Source organism: Tachyglossus aculeatus, chromosome 14 (assembly GCF_015852505.1).
Source record: "Tachyglossus aculeatus isolate mTacAcu1 chromosome 14, mTacAcu1.pri, whole genome shotgun sequence".
NCBI lineage: Eukaryota > Metazoa > Chordata > Mammalia > Monotremata > Tachyglossidae > Tachyglossus > Tachyglossus aculeatus.
Window position 1 is genome coordinate 38,049,783 of NC_052079.1, and position 26,231 is coordinate 38,076,013.

The 26,231-nt window shown below is 38.0% G+C and overlaps 2 protein-coding genes across 5 annotated transcripts in view; one reads left to right on the forward strand and one right to left on the reverse strand.

The window, feature by feature from the left end:
- The window catches only part of PLXNC1 (plexin C1), a 136,123-nt gene extending 129,559 nt beyond the window's left edge, over positions 1-6,564 (forward strand). Inside the window, exons 28-31 of the mRNA XM_038756939.1 lie at positions 900-1,047; positions 3,177-3,317; positions 3,399-3,473; positions 4,227-6,564. Of these exons, the coding sequence (XP_038612867.1) occupies positions 900-1,047; positions 3,177-3,317; positions 3,399-3,473; positions 4,227-4,331 (469 nt within the window). The 3' untranslated portion in view covers positions 4,332-6,564. The remainder of the gene's footprint in view (positions 1-899; positions 1,048-3,176; positions 3,318-3,398; positions 3,474-4,226) is intronic.
- The window catches only part of CEP83 (centrosomal protein 83), a 37,760-nt gene continuing 17,748 nt past the window's right edge, over positions 6,220-26,231 (reverse strand). Inside the window, exons 8-18 of one of the 4 annotated variants that reach the window (XM_038756942.1) lie at positions 24,855-24,986; positions 21,678-21,792; positions 18,190-18,334; positions 17,876-18,025; positions 17,190-17,265; positions 15,085-15,242; positions 11,641-11,770; positions 9,531-9,634; positions 8,198-8,390; positions 7,602-7,725; positions 6,220-6,294 (exon numbers count right to left, since the gene is read on the reverse strand). In XM_038756942.1, coding sequence (XP_038612870.1) covers positions 7,621-7,725; positions 8,198-8,390; positions 9,531-9,634; positions 11,641-11,770; positions 15,085-15,242; positions 17,190-17,265; positions 17,876-18,025; positions 18,190-18,334; positions 21,678-21,792; positions 24,855-24,986 — 1,308 coding nt within the window. In that variant the 3' untranslated portion in view covers positions 6,220-6,294; positions 7,602-7,620. Of the gene's footprint in view, positions 6,312-7,124; positions 7,506-7,601; positions 7,726-8,197; positions 8,391-9,530; positions 9,635-11,640; positions 11,771-15,084; positions 15,243-17,189; positions 17,266-17,875; positions 18,026-18,189; positions 18,335-21,677; positions 21,793-24,854; positions 24,987-26,231 lie in introns of those variants that run through there. The other 3 variants (XM_038756941.1, XM_038756943.1, XM_038756944.1) reach the window with 3 other exon arrangements.

Sequence of the window (26,231 nt, forward strand, 5' to 3'; positions counted from 1 at the left end):
GATTTGCCAAAACAACAGCACATTTTGGGGGAATGAATACATTAATCAATCCATCAATCAATGGTATTGTGTGCAGAAAAAATAGCCAATCAATAATTAATCAAGGATTCTGCCCAGTTGAGCACTGGGCGATCAATTTTGCTAGTAACTTTGGGGTTCACAGCAATAAAGAGATTTCATAGTTTATGCCACAGTTCCTTGGAATTAAAATTATCTTGAAATTGTATATTCCAGGACTTAGAATAAATGTCATTTTTAAGTGACCAGCTGATAATGAAAGATTGGTTTTGTGTATAGGGGGAGTCTAATCCTCCTCCAGAGTATTTTATCTGTCTCTTATCCAGACAACCTACCACTGTACAATTGGAAAACTATTTATCTAGCCTTTCCATATTCCTGTTGTTATCCACTTACTTATGCAAATTTTATTAAATAGAAGATTCACATCACAAAGTGCTGATAGCTGACCAAAGGAATGATTTTTCACATAAACTGATGGGGCACAATTATATCTGAAGGGCCTTACAAACAAATTGTTGGCACAGCTCTGCTCCAGAATAATCACCCTTCATGGAGCTGAGAAACACTTGGTGTTTTATTTTGTGCCACTACTGTTGACTACAAGAATCTCACGGTTGTTATCTAGGGAAATATTGTCTTGGCAGTAGGATTTATGTTTCAAAATAATATCTGGTTCAATTCCTCATTAATTCTGTGTCTCTGTCAAGCATATGGCTGTCATTTGATTGATAAGCACATAAAATTACTCATTTTGGACTGGCAACACTGTGATCACCACTTTAAGGAGAAAAGGTGTTTGATTATAGTGCTATTTTAAATTTATCAGTCAGTCTTTTAGCATAATGTTATTGCAAAATGCTTGTTTTCTCATCCCACAGTCTTCCCCTTCGTTTCTGGGTAAACATTCTGAAGAACCCTCAGTTTGTTTTTGATATTAAGAAGACTCCTCACATAGACGGCTGTTTGTCAGTAATTGCACAAGCTTTTATGGATGCATTTTCTCTTGCAGAACAGCAATTGGGGAAGGTAAGGCATAACTTTGATCTTTTATTCATTTATTCAGTATTTAAGACTGTAGTGCATTTGGTTTTCTCATGAATATTTTCATCTCTAGCTGGAACAACAAAGAACTGAACCAGACCACTTGGGTAAAGACTTATTCCATTCTCTTACTCAAACTGGCCTGTTGACGCTTCTTAGTATTTGTTTAATTTTTAAGGAACATGGGAAGACAAAAGGGATAGCACGTTGTTAAAATCTTCTCATCCACCATCTTTGAACTTTAAACACGTTAATTACACTTGCAAGAAGAGACTGCTTTTTCCCAGTCAGAGAAATGATGCTGTTATCCAAATGTGAAACCATTTAAATTCATTTAATGCTTATTGACTCTGCACTGTGCATTTAATATATGGACATCCATCCCTCTCTGGGTGTTGCAGATAACCTTGGCTGAAATTTGTAGTTTCTGGCTTGTCCGCTTTAGAACATGTTGAATACTGCATTGCTGCTGATCAAAAGCACAAAGAAAGATTAAAAAAAAAATAGATTTGGTGACTCGATTGTTTTGAGTTTCCTACATTGTATTGTAAATAATAATTATGGTATTTGTTAAGCGCTTACTATGTGCCAAGCACTGTTCTAAGCCCTGGGGTAGATACAAGGTAAGCAGTCGTTCCACGTGGGACTCACAGTCTTAATCCCCATTTTTCAGATGAGGTAACTGCAGCACAGAGAAGCTAAGCGACTTGACTAAAGTCACACAGCTGACAAGTGCAGAGCCAGGATTAGGACCCACAACCTCTAATTCCAAGCCCGTGCTCTTGTGTGATATCTGTGATAAAATAATTCACACAGTGTTTATGTAGCATTTGGGCTTTTCAGGAGAAGGAAATAGGCTAGTCTGGAGCGAATAGTCAGTGACTGGATGGTTAGCATGTCTACATGCTCCAACATTGTTGACTGTGGGTAGGTATGCTAACCTTGTGCATAATGAAAATTGAACAATTTCTAGTAACATTTATCCACAAAGCAAGCCGAAAAATCCACTCTATCTGAACTGGACTGGTTGACTACATGGAACTATTTGCACTGTGAGAATACCACAGCTGTTTGAAATTATTTTTAAAAAAACCTGACAAAGTTGCCTACTACTTATATCCATTGTAATTCCAGCCTCCATTTCAACACAGTGACAGGGTGATTGGCAGCTAGTGATTTTTGTTGCAATTTAGTAGCCATCAAAATGCTTCTTTGAATGTCCCTCCACTTTTGACCTGAGAATTTGCAAGGATGCTGGTGGGCCTGCTCTTTTTTTCCCCAAATACCCTGGATGCTGGAGGAGAGCCCTGAGATCACCCAGGGTGGTGGCAATGGGCATTAAAGGAAGGAAAAATTTGCAATGCTCTTTGTTTCAGGAAGTCCGATGGTAGTGTGTCACCCTGGTAAGTGTTGGAGGGAAGAGGAGTCACGTATGTGCTTCCCTAACAAGATAAGTGTGTCTCTATAGCTCAATCACTAGATGAGAATTTGCTGCTCAAGATTAATCAGGATAATTTCATCTCGGTGTAGACATAACCTGTGTATTATAGTCTAGGCTATTTTCACTATAAAAGATCCAGTAAAAACCAAAGAGGAGCATTACTGGTCCAGTATCTGTAAAAGCTGTTGCTTATGCAGGAAGTGAGAGTATCTGTAAAACTTAGTGAAACGAAACTACCTTTTTACGCCCAGCAGCTAAAGAAAGACATTGTGCACACACAAAAAAAGACTTTTTCTTGTGTATTATGATTGTAGCACTTGGTACTGTTTTCTCTTTTGCTTCCTTGTCTCTCATTCCTAAACACAGTGTAGGACATGCCCTTCACTGTACTGAACCTAGAAGTTATGAAAGATTAAATTCTAGGATGATTTTAGGACAAAAGCTAAAATTCACTGATGGGAATAGTTGAGAGCTGATATATTAGTGCACAATTTTATGACCATTAGTTATGCATTGACTAAGCCAGAGGTCACTGTCATGTCAAATCCACCTTTCTTTTATGAAAGGTCGGTTAAATCGGAAAATTACTTATAGTGTGTGTGTGATAATGTTAAGAAATTGCTACTCTTTAACCTTTACCATAATGCTTGTTGCTTTTTTTTTTCTTTTTAAGGAAGCACCAACTAATAAACTTCTATACGCCAAGGATATTCCAAACTACAAAGAAGAAGTAAAATCTTACTATAAAGCAATCAGGGATTTGCCTCCACTGTCAACTTCAGAAATAGAAGAATTTTTAACTCAGGAATCTAAGGTATGAGAAGGGAAACAGGGTCTCTCTCTTTTATTAAGGCATTCATTTCATATTTGTTCAATAAGGATTTGTTTGTTTTAGAAGCATGAAAATGAATTTAATGAAGAAGTGGCCTTGACAGAAATCTACAAATACATCATTAAGTATTTTGATGAGGTATGATTTTAATGTTATAGTTCCCAGTGCTGTAGTCTGACTCTGGGGAGAGGTCAGCCTAAGTCTGTGGGTCACCCCCAGAAGTACAAATATCTACAAATATACAAATATCAGGGCAAATATCTATAGTTGGCCTTAGCTCTCCCAAGTGGCCATCTGTTGGGCATTCCTTACTGGATCTGGCCCATGCATGCTCTGATGGGATGGATCTGAATAGCCCTATCAAGGCACTATGATTTCAAATAGGCTGTAACAAAATAGCCACCCTTACCACCAACTTTGTAGGCTACTACTGGCTTATGTTCTATTTTAAAAAAAATCATTTTGCTGTTGTAATTACTGTCGGAGTTCATGCAGACATCTCCGTCATTCCACTCCCATCTCCAGCCATGCTGAGTGCCAGGTTTCTAATCCATCAATTGTTTCTGACTGCTTACTGGGTGCAGAGCACTATACAAAGTGCTTGGGAGAGTACATGTACGCTCTTATCCATGCAGCCTTAAGTAAGGTTAGTAGCACCTCTTGTTTCAAGGGGAAATCCTCAACAGTGGGACCACAGAAAGGGTAGCCCCAGCACTTGGGACAGTGGGACATAATACAATGGGGCTAGACTGCTAAACTTGTAAAAAAAAAAAAAAGTAATTCTGCAACTTTCAGAAGTGTAGGTTATGAAAGTGTTGACCATTGTGTCATAGGACTTACCAGCAATCCAAAGTGACAATTTTCCAAAGTATCTGTTTTCATTGGCAACAGATCATAAATAAACTGGAGCGGGAACGAGGATTAGAGGACGCCCGGAAGCAGCTCTTGAAGGTAAAAGACTTATTTGACGAAAAGAAGAAATGCAAGTGGATGTAAAGAGCACTTTGAAGAATTTTATCATATCAAGCCAAGTCTCAAAACTATTTGGGACAAAATGGCCACTTGAGCTACTTAGTGTACTCTTTAAACTTTGCACACAGAACTCCACTTTGAACATTGTCTTTCGTAAAAGACCAAGGCACAAGCAAGACTTCTAAAACTAACAGTAGACCAACCATTGTGCCTGTTGTAAATATTGTGGAAACCTCTATGTACATATAGTGTAGTGGATGTGCAGACCGCCTCTGTGTTTACAAATGGTACAGGGCCAGTAAGCAAGCTTCAGCATTATAACTACAGTTTCCACTCAAGCACAAATGATTCAGTGAAAACTACAGTTATGTAGCACTTGTGAATACACTGCAACTCTGCAGAACAGGGACACTGCCAATGGTGAATTCTTAATGTGAAGTGAGTCATGTTGAAACAGTGAGGGTGTTAGGACAACCTCTAGGCTTTGCAGGGTTGAAACTTTTTCCTCCCTTCATTCTTGGGAAAGCTGACTGCAAAGCTTAGTTGTGTGTACATTAGCATTCGTGTGTGTTTTTTAAACCAAAAACAAACAGTGTTGCAACATTGTTGAAAGGGCTCGTGTTTTTCAGTCATCACCACTTGCACTCCATCAACTCACCGTGATCTAAAGCAAGTAGTTCTTATTTAAATGCAATAGCAGTTTACCGTGACACTGTGTGTCATCTTGTGTTGCATTTATCCAAAAGTACTTGATGGTGAAAGTGTTGTTTAAAAAAAACCCTTTGTATTAAAGTTCATTATTGCTGTTTACAAGCTTGGTTCGGTAATTTGATCCTAGTTCTCCTTAGCAGAGCAACAGACTTGCCTATTCTTTCATTTGTAAAGTTTTATATCTCTCTTGCTTTAGCTCCCAGGTGAAATCAGTGGGTAGAAACCCTTGAAAGTGTGTGGGTAAGATAACTACATTTTTCATCACATGAAATTGCTGTATACATTGGAGTTTATATAGACTTAGGCCAGAATATATTAGTGTACAGCGTGATGTCCTAGGCCAATTAGGTAACTTTTTTTTTAATATTCAATACTGGAGAATATAAAAAAAAATTCATCCCTTTCTTTTTGTGAATCCCTTCCCTCCACTATACTCTAGTAACCTTCTTTTTCACCCTAGTGTATTTCCCTTAGACTAAAGCAGGAGAAATGGAAAAATAAAAACTTTTTTATGGTACCTCTAACACCTTGGTACCTAAAAATTAGATGAAATATTTACCCAACATATTAGTCACTGATACAGTTCTTAAAAGCAAATGCCAGTGACGTATTTGAAAACAGTTTAACACTTGCTCTCTAATTAGTGTAGGTTCCATTTCCTTCCCGAATGGAAGAGAGCAAGATTAGACACCTACGCAGTTTAGAAAGAGCAGTTACTGCCCCGATCGGCACACTTTCCTGATGCCATAAGCTTTTTTTTGACCATATTTGTCCTGTGGACATGCCCCAAAGATACTACCAATTGGTCATCTTAGAGATGTAAAAGGCAAAAAAAAAAAACAAAAAAAAATTCAAGGCTGCTGCAATGGTAAGCAATGTAACTGAATTCTTAAAAGAAAACACCAGGCATGCCGATGGTAAGGGAGTTGCCCAAAACATTATTCCTTCTTTTAAGGAAAAGGCACCCAGGAGTGTTGAAAAATCTTAATATTTAGCAGCTCCCCACATCCACCCCCAACCCCTCATACTATTACAGCTTCCTCTTTACATTATGTTCCTAGCTCTACCAGTGACTATGCTGTAGAGAACTTTGGGCAAATCACTTACCTCTTTGTGCCTCTTTCTAGAAAATATTTCTAACATACCTCACTGAGGTGGTGTGAAGATTCACTAATGTTTTCAAAGTGCTTGTCAATCCTTGGGTGAAAGGCACTCTCACGATCAGCATTTTGGATCATACAAGCCAAAGGCAGTAAATGGCCAAATCAGATGTGTGCTGTAGACAATCAGTAACTGAATCCATATTAAAACAGCAATCAGATTAACAATTGTCAAACAATTTCTATTTTTAACTTTATTTTCAGATTTCTGGTGCAGATAAACTTATTTATAGTGTTTTTTTTCTAACACTAGCATATAGCAGTATTTTGCAATTGTTACTTTTTCTGTATTTAAAATTAATGTCCTCTTGTATTCATGATTGAAACTGTACTTGAAGATGAATGTTTTAAATGTGTATAACCAAAATAAACATTTTGATGTATAATGAGCTATTTAATTTATCATTTAAATTTGCTTAAGTCTATTTCTAAAAAAGAAAATTAGTTTTACATACAACTTTGACTATTCAACTAGCTGTTTTATGTAAAGGGCAACCAACTAGAGTAAGAATTCTGTTCTGCTAAAAAAAGTCTGCTTCCCAAAGTGGCACTTCACCTTATTTTATTGAATTAATGTTCTCAGGTCTTAACTCATAAATATCCTAAACCAGTTTTCAAATAAAATTAAGGTAGATGGATAACATTTAATGAGTTTTTCATCAATAACAGGAGCAGTGCCATAGGGGATAAATTAGGGTTAACTTTTTCCCCCCCCCCACTAACAGCCGGTCAGGACTCAGAAAATGTGATGAGAAAAAAAGGTAAGTCGTTTCCCCATTAATCCTATTTGAATGATCAAATTCAGTAGTCAGAGACATAGAAGGGGGGAGAGAAATCCTGAAAGAGTACCTGACAATGGAAATTAATTGAAACGACATACTATTTAATGAAGGTTAAATGAGAAGCACATTCCCTTCTACACAACTTTAAAAAAGGGCAATGCCGATGGATTAAAAAAATATTTATTAAACCTTCAATAAATTTATGTGCAATCAACTTTTTTAAAAAAGCAAACATTCATAACCAAAACACTCTTTTTAGCATGCTGAGCTCTAAAGTGCCACCTTTCTTCAAAAATTAATATATCAGGAAGTGACAATGATAAATACAACTAGTCATGCCATCAAGATTAAGAATCTATGAAGGTAAAACGCAATAGGGCAAACAGTATTTTAAATCCTGATTTTTAAATCTCAAAAGTATTAGTTAATAGCCTTGTCATGTTACCTCTGAAATAAGTGCTCTGTTGTTTTTGCTTTGAGTCATTAATATACATGAGCATTTTTACAACTGTGATAAAATTGGCCATTTCTCCACATCTTTTTTTCTTTTGGGTGGGAGAATAGGAAAATCTGTTAAAATGCGAGAATTTAGTTCCAACGATTAGAAAGTACTTTTTCACCCAGAAAGCTGCCAGGCTGACCTGCTTATCCTAGTTTGTCTCATTCTCCAGGAGGTCCAAGTTCCTGTAGTTGCTTCCTTTGTGTGGTTTCTAAATCTTCCAATCGTTTGCGAAGAAGAGAAAGTTCCTTTTGATGTTGCTCTTCCTGTGAAATTGAAGTTTACAGAAAATCACATGCAAGCAATTCAGTTTTTGTGCATTTAGTTAGGGCTCACTATATTCAAATGTTTCTTCGATTAACCACCTACAAGAACAAAAAAAAATTATCCCAGATATCCACTTGTTGAAACTATCCCCAGTTCTCTCTTCCTAGCTCATACAACTATACCTCACGTGTGGCCCAATTTCCAAGGACAGGAGAATGATTAGGAAATATTAACTGCTGTCAATAACTCTTGTTTATACAATACCTTTCCTAAAATGTCTTGGACTATTAAAACGATCATCTGCTGACTTTGAAACTTCACATTCACCACTTACATTAACGGAAAGTAATAACTGGGCCTCTAAACACACACAAGCTGCCTAGAAAATATTATTCAAGTCTGTCAAATTACTAGATGGAAATAACTGAACTGTTGAGAGTTCAACCTTTTTTCAAAATGCAGTAGTATTACCTGAAGATGAGGAGGAAAGGATGTTTCCACACCAGGAACCAAGGATGATGAGGAGAGAAAACTAACAGGGTTGTGAGATGTTGCAGATGGCATGTTTGGAAACAGAATTAAAGTCCGAAACTCATTGTGTCTTCGCTGTATATCCTTCAGTCGTTTCTGAAGTCTGGTATAGTCTTCATAGGGTACATTCTGTCTAAGACAATAAGACATTTTATTGCCTTCCCAAAGCAGGGGGGGGGCAAGATGGCCTAGTGGGGAGCTTGTATTTTAGTCCCACCTCTGTGCTGACCTGCTAGGTGACCCTGGCGTGTCACCTCACATCCGTCTTTCTCACAGAGCAGAACAGTACTCCGCACAGAGAAACTGCTCAATAAATAACATTGGTCGACCTACAGGAATGTTGTGAGAACGGAGAGAGGTAACTGATGTGAGGAAGCACAGTGATTTTTGTAAAAATGCTCTTATTTTTCCATGAGTTTAGAAACCCCTTTTCCTCTTTTGGTGACCAAGGTTCTTATTTAAGTTATCCATAAACTCATCATTTTGGTGGTAATTGCCTCCATGAACATTACAGCCTATCATTAAAAAAAGCCCTCTACAAAATTCATTAGGCATTTTGAATAAGGTATTATAAACCGCGATTAAAGAGTTCCAACTGAAAAGCTATTTCAGCATCTGTTATTTATTACGGCTGGGATGCGTACTAGGAGTAGATATAAAATATCAGAATGGACTTAGTCCCTGTTCCTCAAGAAGCTCACAATCTCAGGAGATAAGGTATCTCACGATCATTTTCAGAGAGCAAACACAGATGAGGCCCACAGAAATTAAGTGACTTGCCAATAGTCACTCAGGCCAGTGGAAGGGCTGGGAAATAGAACCTCCCAATCCTTGCTTTTTCCACTAGACCATGATGCCTCTCTGAAAGCAATAAATTCACTTATAAAACTCAATCACTAAGTACATATTACCACCACTGGTCTACAAGTACATTTTAAAATTATGAGATGAAAGACCTTTGAAAAACATATTAGTTGAGTAAAAATGTCTCGTACATGTAAAGCCACAAAATTGAAATCCCAGCCATTGCCACTTGCCTGCTGTATAACCTTGGGCAAGTTACTTCACTGGGCCTCAGTTTCCTCATCTGTGAAATGGGGATTAAAGTCCGTTCTCCTTCCTATTTAGATCCTGAGCCCCTTGTGGGGCAAGGACCACTGCTGACCCGATTATCTTGTATCTACCCCAGCCCTAAGTACAGCGCTTGGCACATAATAAGTGCTTAAGTACTATTATTACTGAAATATAAGCTGTAAACTAGGTTGTAAATTACCTGTTTAACACCTGGTTTTCAGTCTCTAATTCTTCTTTCTTTGCCTCCAATAGCTCTACTTTCTCCTGCAGTCTCTTCAATTTGTTTTCATGCAGGGATTTTCTCTGTCAAAATAAACACAATTAGTACAGTAAAATATGAAGATGAATGTGATTCTCTGCTAGAATTTTGGATAATAATTTGGTAACAAGAGTCACATTTTAAATATTAAAACGTATATGTGACACTGTGGCTCTGTATCATTGAATGCTGTATCCTCTGCTCCAGGAACAAGATTGGTAGGGATTGGGGTGCATGTGTCTCTGTGATGGAATAATAACAGCTACAAGATAAAATAATTGGAAAGAAACAAACAAAAGAAAAACCTAAAATGGGAAGGAACTTGAAAAATTCAACTTTTAAAAGATGGATTCGCCAGTCATCTGATAAGGAATCAAAAGCACACCGCCAAGCCAAAAGCATACTACCACCGAAAACTTACCCACAGAAGGCTACCAGGTAGTTAGATTTATCAGCATTGTAGTAAACTACTGTTGGATTTAGGCTACTATTCTACTTTCCCTTCACCCCTAGAGGTATTGAGATGATTCAACTAAGCAAAAGGCCAACAGTTTTCTCCTGAAGAGAAAAACCTTTGTTCCATGCTACTTTTGCCTCTGACCAGAACTTAGCAGCCTTCCCAGGTCTACATGTCCCACTTCTCAACAGCCCTGAGCCCCAGGAAGAGAAGGAACCAAAGAGAAAACCCAGAGAGGGAGTGGCAGCATCATCTCATTTTCTGGCCTCCAAGTTGGAGTACTATTAATTAGTGTGAAATTTATTTGCAAGAAGACCACTGTTCATTAAACCTTATGTTAACTGAAAGTATTAATGATGTCTATTCAAACTAGCTTTGAAATCTGCATTTTGAAAATGTTAAGCAACATACACAATGAGCTAAGGAGCACATTCCTAAAACAAAATCAATACTATTTGTCAGTTCTGAAAATGCAACTCTTACCGCCTTGCCAAAGCGAGGGGGGCAAAGGGGGAAATCCGACCAACAAGAGGGTGGGTTTAAACCACGGCCCCCACAAGTCAGACATATAAGATTTCCATTTACCTTGGCATTAAGCAAATAGAAAGGGCAATGGTGAAGATAAAAAAGATACGCCGCGTTGCATGCCAGGGCATATCCTTTCCACAAAAAGAAACCAAGCGTGAGCAGTAATTTTTAAAGTCAACTTTAAGTTTCAGGAAGTTATCTCAAACTCGTTTTCAAAAAACTGGAGGTCCTAAAGTTCCCAGTGCCTGTTGGATTTGCACTGGTTAGATCAATAAAGTTTTGGGCCATGTTTGGTTCAACAGCCCATCTCATCATCATCATCAATCGTATTTATTGAGCGCTTACTGTGTGCAGAGCACTGTACTAAGCGCTTGGGAAGCACAAGTTGGTAACATATGGAGACAGTCCCTACCCAGCAGTGGGCTCACAGTCTAAAAGACAAATATATCAATAATATATCAATATATATCATATATATATCAATATATACAAATATCTCAGACAAATATATATTTGGTTCGTAACCTAACTGGCCACTGGATGTCACTTTGATGCAAGAATAAACTAACAAGTCAGAGATGCGATCTAAAACTGTACCTGAAAGGATACTTCCCACTTTACTGCATCTAGTTTAAGTGGAAGGAGTTTGACCTCAGTGGCAGTGTTGAGAGAATCAAGATTTCTTCTGCTATTCTTTATACGAGCTGAAAGGAACAGACAAGGCAATAGAATTTTCATTTAGGCTCACTCAGTTTGTCTCTTTATGGATAAGATTGTTGGCCTTGTCCTCCTACCTCTTTTGCTTTGTTACATATGGTATCAACATGTTTGGGTATGAAAGGAAAGTAAAACAGCCTCCAACGTGGAAAGCTTCATAAACTATACACTACTGTTTTACTTCTCAATTGTCATGGCACTTTTGAGAGCTATATTCATGTATATGAATTAACTGCACATGAATGGTGCAGGGATTCAATTATATAACCATACAGTTCAATTACAAAACTGAAAAGGCGTCTCCTAAAATTAACATCATTCCTGTGTTAGGAAAAATAGACAGCTTGCCTTCTTTTGTGCAATTGCCGCTCGCTGCAGTTTCTCTTTGATGTGCTTGTATTTTTCTTCTCTCTCAGTAACACGTTCATGAAACTTGTGTTTTTCTTCCAACCAAACTATCTGTTTTTCTTCCAAAATCCTATGGAATAGAAGGATTTAATGTGCTATTAGAACATGCTTTTCCAGAATGAATTTCATTCATTCATTCAGTCGTATTTATTGAGCTTTTACTGTGTGCAGAGCACCGTACTAAGTGCTTGGGAATGGCAACATATAGAGACGGTCCCTACCCAACAACGGGCTCACAGTCTAGAAGGAGGAGACAGCAAAACAAAACATGTGGACAGATGTCAAGTCATCAGAATAAATAGAAGTAAAGCTAGATGCACATCATTAACAAAATCAATAGAATAGTGAATATGTACAAGTAAAATAGAGTAGTAAATCTGTACAAACATATATACAAGTGCTGAGGTAGGGCTGGGGGGATGGGGAGGAGGAGAGGAAAAAGCGGGTTCAGTCTGGGAAGGCCTCCTGGAGGAGGTGAGCTCTCAGTAGGGCTTTGAAGGGAGGAAGAGAGCTAGCTTGGAGGATGTGCAGAGGGAGGGCATTCCAGGCCAGGGGGAGGATGTGGGCCAGGGGTCGATGGCAGGACAGGCGAGAACGAGGCACAGTGAGGAGGTGAGCGGCAGAGGAGCGGAGGGTGCGGGCTGGGCTGTAAAAGGAGAGAAGGGAGGTGAAGTAGGAGGGGGCGAGGTGATGGACAGCCTTGAAGCCGAGAGTGAGGAGTTTTTGCTTGATGCATAAGTTGACTGATAGCCATTGGAGATTTTTCAGGAGGACAGTAACATGCCCAGAGCATTTCTTACGCATTTTAGAGTTTAACTAGACAATGCCCAATACAGCCTATTTAACCTTAGTTGAATGCGTGTTGGCATATTTGTCCTGTTTTCTTAAGCTGTTCAGGAGCCAGCGGTGATTCTTGCCCAATTCAGAGTATTACCAGAAGAGAAACAGGCCTAAGAAATTCATGTTAGACAGTTAGGGCAGGGGTTCTTGGCTATACTCACTCTCCTCAAAACCCAGGTATTGTGGCTCTACACATTCTGGGATAAACTGCCCCACCAAAGCATTAAGTCTTGAGTCCAGGGTAAAGGAAGAAAGGGTAGAATCAGGGGAAAGGGTGTTGCTGCTGGCCCCTCACCTAACACGTATTTAAAACACCTTCTCCCTCCATTTCACTTTTCTTGTTTACGGGTTTACTCTCTGTGGCTGACCGTTTTACTGAGCATTTGTTGTGATTTTCCCTTCATCTGTTAACAAGGAAACTGGCATTTTATTCCTATACATCCCTCCAGGAAAGTAGCTCTTGACTGGATTAATCAATCAAACCATCAATCAATGGTATTTAATGAGCATCTGCGAGCAAAACAGTGTAAGGTGGGACCTTACAACCGAAGCAACACAAACATCCCCTGCCCTCAAACTAGGTTCTTACAATTTAATCCTTTTGAGAATTTTCAGTTGGATAATTCCATGTCAATCTGTGCTCTCAAAGAGAAAAATTACTGAAATATCACAGCAAAGCCTAGTAGAGCACAGCCCTGGGAGTCACAAGGACCTGGGTTCTAATGCTGGCTCCACCACTTGTCTGCTGTGTGACCTTGGGTAAGTAACTGAACTTCTCTGTGCCTCATCTGTAAAATGGGAATTAAGACTGTGAGCCCCATGTGGAACATGAACTGTGTCTAACCTGATTACTTTGTATCTACCCCAGTGCTTACAATAGTGCCTGGCACATAAGTAAGCACTTACCAAATACCATTTTTATTTATTTATTTTAAAGATGGGAACCCATTTTTTCTCAAAAAAGGACTCCCAGATAGATGATCAGGCTAAAGACTACATATATGCAGTTATTCCTTATTTAGAGTTCTTTCTTGTTCATAACAATGTGATTCTGCAACAAGCTTTTTTCCTCCTTCTCTTAAATATTGTCTTTTTTAAATTAAAAGGAAATCCTAAGAGACCACTGTTCTAAAACTAAAAGGGATTATTTTTTGTTAGAAAAATCAGTTCCCTGGCATTAAGAAATTTAGCTAAACAATTCTTTTTATTGAGACATACTATTTAGTTGAAGACCAAAATATAAAAGTTCTTTTTTAAAAATACTTTTTCAAAGTAAAATGATCAAATTTCAAGAAAAAAGCAAAGAAATAATTCTGTGAAAAATAGCATTAACTTTACCAAGGATTTCTGGAATACTATAAACAAAGATATTTATGTCAGTTTTTTATGGTATTTGTTAATCACTTACTATGGATCAGGCCCTGTACTAAGCACTGGGGTAGATACACGATAATCAGGCTGGACACAGTCCATGCCCCATATGGGGCTTAGAGACTTAATCCCCATATTACAGATGAGGTAACTGAGGCACAGAGAATCACACAGCATGCAAGTGTGAAGAACCCAGGTCCTTCTGACTCCCCGGGCCTCTGCTCTACCCATTAGGCACGCTGCTTCTCAAGTTACTAACTTTGCAAGTAACTTAGGCCAGGGTTTCTATAAAGAAAATGCTATGTAAAATAGGTCACATTGATTCTGTACTTCCTAGCTTTTCCTATCCAACCTCCTATCTTTTTCTCTATCATTCATTTCAATTCCCAATTTCCCTCTTTCTACTCTTCTTCTGGGCCCCTACTGCTCTATCACCTTCTCTCTCATTCTCCCCTCTACGTTAAGCCTGTCTTTCTTTTTCCTTTTTTTGGAGGATATATTCTTCTTTCCTCTCTCTCTCTCTCTCTCTCTCTCCCATTTCATTTTTATCCCATTTCCCTGGCTCTCAGCCACTTGTAACCTTAGAAACCATCACCCCAGCTAACTGATGATGGTTATACTGTATTTATTGAGCGCATATTGAGTGCAGAGCACTGTACTAGGCACTAGGGAAAGTATATGTGCTGCTGAACACTCTACTAAATGCTAGGGTAGATACAGACACCAGGAAAAGTTAAGGTGGGCGCAATTCAAAAATAGAGTTGCTCTTCCCAACCTCCAAGAATTACTCTTCGTTCTAGATGTGACACCCCAAGACACAGTGGGAGCAATTTCTCATTGTATTCCTTCCTTTGGGGGTTGAGGGGGACAGCGCTGGGGTGTCAGGGGAGAGAACATAAGACAATTTATTCATTCAATCATATTCACTGAGACCTTACTGTGTGCAAGGCATTGTACTAAGTGTTCGGGAAAGTACAATACAACAATAAACAGACACACTCCCTTGCCCATAACAAGCTCACCACCCCTTCCATACTCAAGTAGCAAACCTCATTTGAATCCCAGTAAAGTAGTAGCCTAGGCATCGTGGACCACATATATCTATGTATAAAAAGGTCTACACACCCAAACACATGGGAAAAGGCTGTTTGTAAAAAAAAATGCAAAACCTACTTTTCTGCATCTAGCTGGGCCTTCTCAGCTTGGCTTCTTGCATTTCGGCATTCTTGTTTTAATCTTTCCACCATTTCCTTCAGCATTTGATTAGAATTTAGCAAATCACTCTGTGACTGAGTAAGGGAGGTCACTTGTAGATGTAAATCATTAATTTGCTTAAAAAAAAAATAAGAGAAGAAAGGCATAAGCTTTTCACTGAGCTGATAGACCCAAATTCTGGGGGGTTGGAGTAGAGGATTCTGCATTTATATCACATAATGGGCTATGTTGCTTATGTTAGCTGCTTAGGAAAATGACCCCAGCTGCTTAGGTACAATTTCTTATAAAATGCCACCCTGTGGCAAATAACATAACTCAGGAACACTTGATAAAAGTAAAAGGGATAAGTCCTTGAAAAGCAAAGGGAAACATTTCTTGAGACTGCAAGAAGCACATAGAATTTACCACTACAGATGAGCAGAAACTATCAGTAAGTTCAAGGAGTGTAGCTAAATGAATGGGCAAATATATCATGGTCATAAGTAATCAGTGTATGAATATTTTAGGGTTCTCCTGAATCTGATCCTAATTATCCCAATTATTTCATTTTTAAAACTAAGAGAACCTAAAAAGAGATCCTCCCTAAAATGTCATTTTTCTTCATATTTTCACTGTCAGTGGAATTAAATCAACTATGAATCTATCCTATTTCTGCATGCTTTTAAGTAACTTTGGTATGACGAATTATCAGTATTTCTAATGTCATCAATTCAATCCACATGGACTCTGGAATACAGTGTCTGGAAAGTTTGGCCATTTTTAAAAGTGTTACAAACACATTCACACTCACAAACACACATATATACATTTTTCCTGGAAAATATTCCATCTTTCCATTCTATAAAGGGCTTGAAATTGTGCTTAGGAAACTCACCCATGGCCAGTTTTTGCTATTGATGGTGTGTGTCATGAGTAGCCTTGCTCCATTATAGAACACTCATTTCAAAATGAAAAAAATTGGATACTGCTAAGTTTTGAATTTGTTGTGACACTTTTGTACCTGCTTATATTGGGAGTTTTTGTTTTAGCCATTTACTTCACTTACAAACATTAAAAAGGAGTAATAGTACAGAAGAAACACTTTGTGAAATCATAAATCTAAAAAAATCCAATTTTTGAAATCTAAACCCAATTTCATCAAACTTTTTTACAACTTAATATACATTTCTAAACCTCAAAAAGCCATCCTTTAATCATGAAAAAAATGTAAGGGTGATCCACTAACTGAATAATCAGCCCCCTGAATAACTGTAAATTGAGTGTGTTGGGTGAAGCGCCTTTATCATTTTCAATGTTTCCACATATCAAAAGCTGAACAAAGACAGAAATGTGGCCAACAACAAAGGTCAATCTAATATGGTAAATTGGTTCTTATTCATATCTTTGTTCTGAATGGAGCTTGTCAAACTATTCTACATAGTTGTGGTTTTTACTAACATACTAAATTTACATTATAATAGTCTGAACAAACTGCTATTTCAAACACTCAGACTTTTGATGATATGCAAAAGGCTAATCATATATACTATCATTTTCAAGGTATTATCACCACAACCACCCAATTAGATTTTTAAAAATCATAACTTTACAAGAAGAAAGTAGTGTAATCTATTGTACAGGTATTACTTCCTGAATTCAATACCTCTATTTTGCAACTGGTATACTTTGTGACTACAAATTAACTTAATGTGCCTGAGGTATTTTTTGCAATAGAGCTTCCCAATGCAAAAATGTTTCTGGATAGACTTAAGGGATATTTTGAGGGAAAAACATGTAATGGAATATAGTTGAAGATGTAGTTATAGGTACATAAACTTCTGAAATGCATAGTATATCTCCCAGTTATCTTGAAATCTTTTAAAATAAGATTCCAAGAAGCCTGAGAAAAACAGATGAAAAAAGACAGTCTATTTTAAATACTGACCTATGAGTACTGTGCCTACATTTTAATAGTCATTACTAGGAGTTTCGGCATACAGAAATGAAAAGCCTTAGAAGATATAATGATGTTCTTTAAATGAGTAAATTCACTTTTTTTTAAAGTGCTTCAGAAAAACTTTTACCTGCTTAAGATCAGAATTTTCAGTTTTCTCTTTTTCTATATTCTCAGTGTAAATACTCTGCTGTTGAAGTTTCAACCTAAAAATTTAACATCACGAGACAAAAAGTTAGGTTGTAAGGTTCTTAAGGGATCATATCACAACTTCTTTTCTGTGTTCCCCTAACACCTAGTACGCAACAGGGGGTGCTATCTACTGATGATAATAAGTTTTACTCAATTTTACTGTGCTTAGCCCAATTTTAAATCTTTGAAGAATTTGACTTAATGTATTAAAGAGCTTAATTTTAATCAGATATTCAAAGGCAGCTAAATTTTTTTTAAAAAATCACTGTATTACATAACCCTTAGGGACTTAGGCAGTCTGAAACCATCACAATATCTGCTATCATTAGTAGCCTAATAAAATATGCAATTTATTAAATATAGATATGAATTAGCCTTCAGCAATCTCTTAATGAATACCACTGTTGTACTTTCCAAGCGCTTAATACAGTGGTCTGCACACAGTCAGCACTCAAATACGGTTGAATGAATGAATGAATGATCTAGAACCTTATTTCAAAGTTTAAAACACAACATTTTCATTCAGTTCAAAAATGAGGAATAAAACATTCCCTCAATTTTAACGTACATTGTTTGTACAAGTTATTAACACATTAAAATAAAAAATAAGTAAACAGCTGTGACCTAATACTCTGAAGTTCCCTTCTGGCCGATTCTTCTGCCATCTGTGATGCACGCAATTTCTCTTCACACTGATCTTTTTCAGATTGCCTCCAGACATCTTGTTCCACTTTCGTTTTCTCTAAATCTGCTAATTTGTTCTCAAGTTCTATCCTAAAACAACAGATGATAATTATATAACTAGAACTACAATAAGGAATAAATGACAGCAAAATGTTTTCATTTCCAAGATTTAACACAAAATACAGTATTTAAGTCCCGCTAACTCATTTCAAATCTGATCAGTGATAATGCCTTCATGCCTCTTCTAGACTTACTTTTCATCGTGCAGTGCTGCAAGTTTCTGAAAACCATCTTCTTTGGCAGCTTGAACTTTACGTATTAATTCACGGTCTTTTTCTACTAAAAGTATTTTTTGACGTTCAACAGCTGACTTGAGAATTTCACTGTCTGACTGTAATACTGTTTTTTAAAAAAAATCATGTTCCCATTAATATCAAATTCCAAACACACTTAAAAATATTTTCAAATGCTGGTGATTGTAATTATGCTTCCCTTTCAATCTTTTTCAGCTCAAAACTCTCTCTCAAATGCATTTTAAATATCATTTTAAAAATAATTAGCAAAAAAAAACCCATGCTTTCTATAGACACATACTGAGTTGCACACATACAGGCTTGCACCGAAACACACAGAGAAAAGAGTGGGTGGAAGGGGAAGAGAGAAAGGGGACAGGAAGGGGTAAAAAGTCCCAGAATAGACAGCCAAAATTAATTCAGCCAATTGGAAGACAGGGTAAAAATACCCGAACAACATGGTGGGCAGATTGGAGGGGTGGGAGAGGAGGAACAGACTGGACAGAAAAACGGAATGAAAGGAATAAACTCACACCAGGCAGACCAGAATAAGAGAAGTGGTGCAGCCTCATGGAAAAAAGCATGGTCTTGGAAGTCAGAGAACCTGGGTTCTAATTCCGACTCCTCCGCTTGCTTGCTGTGGGACCTAGGGCAAGTTTCGTAAAATGGGGATATGATACCTGGTCTCCCTCCTACTTAGACTGAGTCCCAAGTGGGACAGGAACTCTGCCCATGCTGATTAACCTGCGACTACCCCAATGCTTAGAATAGTGTTTGACATGCAGTAAGCGCTTAACAAATACCATAATTACTACAAGGGCCAGTCCTGAACTACGCAAGAAGGGATAGGGTGGAAATCCCAGGCAAGCAAAGCAAAGTGAGGGGAGGATATAACAACAACAACAACAATAATAATAATAATATTTACTTAAGAATTTACTATGTGCCAGGAACTGTACTAAGCGCTGGGGTAGATACAAGGTAATCAATTTGGACTCAGTCCCTGTCCCACATGGGGCTCACAGTCATAGTCCCTATTTTACAAATGAAGTAATTGAGGCACAGAGAAATGAAGTGACTTGCCCAAGTTCACACAGCAGACAAGTGGCAGAGGCAGAATTAGAACCCGGGTCCTTCTGACTCCCACACCCGTGCTCTATCCACTAAGCCACGCGGCTTCTCTTTTGTATTTTTAAATCCTTAGCAAATAAATATTTTCATACCATACGGTTTAAATTGATAGAGACCCTTCACAAAAGAAACATGGGGTCCCTCCAACCCTATAACTCTGAAGTGAGAAGTTAAATTGTCCTTTGAATGTAAATGTATCTTTCAGCTAAGGAGGTAAAAATTTTTCATTGACTCACCCTTCAAACTTCACCTGAAATGTGAAGTGCTCTTTGTTGTAAATAGGGAACTAAGACAAAAGCTTGTCTCCTTACTAAGGGCTTTAAAGGCCTATGTGATGCACTCTTCATGTCTTTCATGCCAACTCACTATACCTCAATTTTGCCGTCTTGCTGCCAAACCTTCGTTCTTATCCTACCTCTGGCCTGGAACTCCCTCCCGTTTTGTATTTGACAGACCACAACTCTTCCCCACCTTCTTGAGCCCTCCAACAGATCTTCCCTTACTAATCCCTAATCTCAACCTATCCACTTTCCCTCTACTTCCCCTGCCTACTTAGATCTGAGCCCCTTAAGCACTTTGAAAACTCACGCCCTGTCCAAATCTTACATACACATCTTCATACTCTGCCTTTTCCCCTATCTGTAATTTATTTTAATGCTGTCTCCAGGCTCGATTGCAAGCTCTTCAGGGCAGCGATCATGTCTACCAACTTTACTGCATTTTACTCTCCCAAGCACTTGAGAAGCTGCTGTGTGACCTTGGGTAAGTCATTTAACTTCTCTGGGCCTCAGTTACCTCATCTGTAAAATAGGAATTAAGAGTGTGAGCCCCCTGTGGGACAGGGACCATGTCCAACCTGATTAACTTGTCTCTATCCTAGTGCTTAGAACAGTGCTTGGCACATAGGTGCTTAACAAGTATTATTATTCTTATTAATAAGCACTTAGTACAGAACTCTGCATACACTGAGCACTCAATAAATACCACTGATTGCTTGGTTGAAAAACCATAAAAATTACTGGCAGAAATGAAAAAAATCCCAGATGTTTTAACTCCTATTGAGCGCCATTTAAGGCTGGACATAACCTGGGAGTCAATCAAGTCAAATTTTCTATTATTCTATTCCATCCCCAGGAGCACAGGTCCAGGGAAAGATGAACCTTGGTGGTCAGGTATGGTCCTAAGTAATCAAAAGTACCTGAAAGAGGTCAAAGCATTTCTATGCCCAGTCAATATTCACACATTCAGTCATGTGTGGGGCTCAGTAACTTCTGCCTGAATTGGATCTGGACATGAATCTGAACTGGCCGCGGGACAAGTGTTTTAGAGGACCATCTCGGTGATTAGGAATAACTGGTACAACTAATAAAAGAAAAATCAGCGGCGTTAAAGGCCCCCTTCTCTTCTGGAGATTTTCACACACCGACAACCTGACAACCAAAGTTAAAACTAAAGCCAAGGTTTTTCTCCATAATTACTTCTGTTTAGCCTTTTCCCTGTACCGTTCAAAGATCTGGATTGTGAGCCCGTTGTTGGGTAGGGACCGTCTCTATCTGTTGCCAAACTGTACTTCCCAAGCGCTTAGTACAGTGCTCTACACACAGTAAGCCCTCAATAAATATGAATGAATGGACCTGAGAGTCTCCGTAAGAGCAAAACTATATCCTTAAGACATTCCCAGAATAGGCCCTGCCTACTTAAAGACATTCTGACAAATGTCCCCAAATTGCTCCATACCATGACTCCACCCATAGTCCCGGAGCCAGTTCAAAATTCAAACGAATCTTTGGAGTTGGTGAGGAGTGGCACCAGATCTGTTTTTGGATTTGACAATTCAAGTCAAAGCTGGAATGTCAGTGGAACCTACGGCCTGGGAGCGTTAATTTGTACATGTGAATACAGCCAAACCCACAGTAAAACCTGCTATTCATGGATACATTTGGGAGAGTTTTAAACCTTCATTTTATTAATTCAATAATCTAATCTTTGAATTGACTGAAACCACACTAATATGAACACAGCAACTGGGGATGAAGCATCACTTCAAAGAGTTATCCAAACAGGCTTTGAATACAACTAAGATACTAACTCAGGAAGCTTGAAATCTGATTTTTAAGCAATCGAAACAATCTAATCTGAACAGTAACAAATAATTGTTTTAAAAAGTAAATGCAAATAAAAGCCTTCAGTATATTAAATCAAATTTAGAAAGCTGGTAAACAATACAAATCTCTTATCAATAACATTAAAAATCCCAATTGGAATATTGTTGTGGACACTTTTCATTTTTAACTCATTACAGGAAATTGTAATGTTACCATCCATCTGGCTTTGAATCTTGTTCCTTTCTCTTTCTATCTCACTCTTAGCTCTTGCTGCTTCTAGTTTAATATCTGTTATTTCCAATTTGCTGGAATGCTTAAGTTCTTCTACCTGTTGGTAATTAGAAAAGAAAAGAAAAGAAATTCAGCAGGCAAAAATCCTTTGCAAAAATCCATGAAGTAATTACCCAAAACATCCATTCTCTATTTTCAGAATAGCAGGTGGATGGACGAAAAACTAGAAGATTGAAAGCCAGCCCATATACTAGGGAAAGTTTCAGACCAAAGGTTGCGTCGACAATACCCCAAAAGAGCTCCAAAAACTGGACACACGGAACTGAAGAAGATCGGATCAGTTTACAGTAAAGTGTTGATGGATTAATTCACACAGTTCCTACGTGCTTACTTTTTCAGTAGGACTACAAGTTGCACATTACACTACTTTCTGCCAGCAAGACTCAGAACTGGCATATAAAATAGGTCCTAAAAGACCTAATTTATAATGGTCAGATGTCTAAACTTTGAGTTGGCAGCAATAGAAAGCTGCCCATCTCCCTCTGCATCAAACAAAAGCTTCTCACTGTTGCCTTCAAAACTCTCCCCCAGCTTGCCCCGGCTCACTTCGTTCTTCCCCAGGGCATCTAACTGAACGCTGTTCTCAACTTGCCTGCCTTCCTTCGATGACGATGATGGTATTTGTTAAGCGCTGAGCACTGTTCTAAGCACTGGATCAACCCTAGTACTTCATGAAAGGATATCCCTCCACAGAACTTAGGGATATTTAACTATTATGATTTTTTTCAGGTATTTCATCCTGATATATTTCTTCTATTCCCCAGCTGATCCTTGGTCTTCCTACTACCCCACTATATACTTATGCATGTCTATCTTCCCCATTAGGGTTTCAGGAAGATGAGGCTCCTATTTTTTCCAGCATCAAAAGATTCTACAGTACACCATATATTAATCATGTTCTATTACAGAGATTAATCCCATCCTGTTTTAAACATTTCATCCACACCCCTTCCAGGAAAACTCATTATTGATTTTTTATCGAAATAGATTAAAAGTAGCTAAAATCAAGAATTTATATTTCAAAACCAAACAAATGTTCACTGATTGCCAATAACTTTATACAAATACCCAGCTGTTCCTCTGCATTACAAATAACCATGTGCAAGAACTGCAAAGATGTTATCAAAATTTCATGTCATAAATAAAGCTGTGAAAGTATTGAAAATAAATCTAAATCTAAATAAGTCATATGTTTAAGTACCCAAAAGCCTAACCTTCCAACAAATTTTTCCACTAAAAATTATTCAAGTAGAATTTCTTAAAGCTCTCCATTTAACTCTTCTTTCAATGATTTTAGAACACATTTTAATGCAAAATCATTAAAATGACATCAAAAGTACTTTACTTCCCATAGTTTATTTTGACTGCTAGAACTCATTTTGGAATGTCACCATCAATTGAAAGTTTACTGTTTCTGTAAACTGAATAACTAAAAATTGGAATACGATTACTTTTTTTTACTGTTGATAATGTTCCAAAATGAAGAATGTTTTTGTGACCTTTTTATTTATTCAACTTCCAGCTAAAATGTCCACAAATCTATTTTCCTACTCATTGGCGCTATTTGAAAAAAAAAATTCACAGAATAATTTTTACAATTTAAGGTATGCTTTACTGATACCAGAAAAACTTGTTTGAGAATAGTGTTGACTTTGGCAATCATTTCTAAAAATGAATTAATCCAGAGAATTCTCAATGATAATAACAATAGTAATTATGATGATATTTGTTAAGTGCTTACTATATGCCATGACTGCTCTAAGTGCTGGGGTAGATACAAGGTCACCAAGCCACATGGAACTCACATCTTAATCCCCATTTTATAATAATAATAATAATAATAATGGTGGTATTTGTTAAGCGCTTACTATGCGCCAGGCACTGTTCTAAGCACTGGGGTAGACACAAGGTAATCAGGTTGTCCCACATGGGGGCTCACAGTCTTAATCCCCATTTTACAGATGAGGGAACTGAGGCACAGAGAAGTTAAGTGACTTGCCCAAGGTCACACAGCAGACAAGTGGTGGAGTCGGGATTAGAACCCACAACCTCTGACTCCCACGCCTGGGCTCTTTCCACTAAGCCACACTGCTTCTATAATAATGATGGTATTTATTAAACGCTTACTATGTGTCAAGCACTGTTCAAAGTCACACAGCTGATAAGTGGCGGAGTCGGGATTAGAACCCATGACCTCTGACTCTTAAGCCCATGCTCTTTCCATGGAGCCATGCTGCTTCTCATCTTTTATAGATGCGATAACTGAAGCACAGAGAAGGTAAGTGGCTTGCCCAAGGTCACAGAGCAGACAAGTGGCAGAGCCAGGATTAGAACCCACATCCTCTGACTCCCAAGCCCATGCTCTTTCCACTAAGCCACAAATGCAAAAGTACATTCTGTAGCAGCCTTAGGATCTCTCTGTCAAAAAAACTTAATTCCACTAAAGCACAGAAATGAAATACTGAGTGACTTGCATTATTCCTGGACTAGCGGAAAGAGCATAGACCTTTATGTATATATGTATATATGGTTGTACATATTTATTACTCTATTTATTTATTTATTTATTTTACTTGTACATATCTATCCTATTTATTTTATTTTGTTAGTATGTTTGGTTTTGTTCTCTGTCTCCCCCTTTTAGACTGTGAGCCCACTGTTGGGTAGGGACTGTGTCTATATGTTGCCAATTTGTACTTCCCAAGCGCTTAGTACAGTGCTCTGCACATAGTAAGCGCTCAATAAATACGATTGATGATGATGATGATAGGCCTGGGAGTTGGGATATCTAGTTTCTAATTTCAGCTCTACCACCTGTCTGCGGCGTGACCTTGGGCAAGTCACTTTCTTTATGCCTCAGTTTCCTCATCTATAAAACGACGATTACAAAAATGTGTTCCCCTTTAGCCTGTGAACCCCACTGGGACAGGGACCATGTCCAACCTGATTATCTTGTGCTTAGTAAACTGTTTGGCCCACACTAAGTGCTTTGCAAAACACACCATTACTTAAAATTACCCAAAAAAGGCAATGTTGCTTTCTTCACTCTGAAACAACCCTTTTATCTAAAACATACTATAGGAAGGAAAAGGAGCTTACTTTTCTATTCCATTCATTAATTTCTCGCTCTGCTTTGTGCAGTTTACTGATTAGGAGGGTATTTTGTTCATTAGTTGACTGTAACTCTTTTTCCATGTGATCAGAATGTTGCTTAGCTGATTGCTTTTCAGCCTGTAATTAGAAATAATGCATTTTAAAGTTTATTGACTACTTTGTCACTGATCAACTAAAATAACACAGCAATAGCAATTAAACACTCTACCACTGCACTTCTCAAAAAGGTTATTCCAAACGCAACAATATTAATATGCACCAGTAAAAAATAATTCCCTCCAATTAATTTTACATATTTTGAACAGGAGAAATTGCTCCGGCAACATTTTTAAAATCTTTTTCCACTGAGAAAAGGTTGATTATACAGTAAATCTTTCAATTTTAGTATAATACTCTATGTTCCCCATCATGCTACAGTTGCTGCCCTCTTCCCAAGACTTGAATGATCCTCTTTACCCACGGGGGCCAAAGAGAAAAAAAAGAAAGAGATTGTTGTTAGCAAGAGTCTACCTTAATTCCACCTCTTGAATAAAATTAAATGCTAGTTTGAAAAAATTAACTTTTATTCATTTCTGTTTCCTGGACACTTCAAGGACAACCCCTCCATCTTTCCTTATCCTATTACTTGCCATTAAGAACCACAGATTGCACCCAACCTTGCCACCTAAGTTCATGGACCTCTGGACTACATTGTGGTGGTTTGTCGGGAGACTTCAGACAAGGAGAATGTCACTTTGGAAACAGCACAATGCTGTTAGTAGCTTTTTTGTGTCTTCAAAGACAATGCACAAAAATTTCCAAAGGAGACATGTATAGATTAGTTTTTTTCTACTAGAATAGCAATTCAAAATTCACATTAACTATACTACAAATGAAAGGGATCCTACATTTAAATTTTATGTACAATCTGTGAATAGAATTGTATTTAGGGGGAAAAAAAGAACCAGAGTTGACAGGGCCTTTTGCTTAAAAGCCATTATAGCTAAAGCCTCTTTTTAAACTCAATGAAAATGGATTTGGTAACATCACTTTTTTCCCCCTGCATTCAGTGAGGTTCACCTATATAGAGGCAAAATGGATTTGTGGAAATAAGGCAGCAGATTAACGGTGTTGCATCCCTGCCTCCAGAATCTGCTCAATTAATCCCTAGGGATGTTGGGGGTTATAATGTCTTGCCCTTTCTTTTCCTTTCCCCTCAATCCCCAACTTTTTGTTTACCTGAACTCTTGGTTTGTTCTAAGGTCACCTAGAGTAGCAGCTGAGATGATAAAGGAGATGTTGGGGGTGAGGGCTGGGGTAGAGGGCCGTAGAGGGTACAGGGATGACAACCTGAAATGCCCTTGGTCAATCAAGACCATGTAT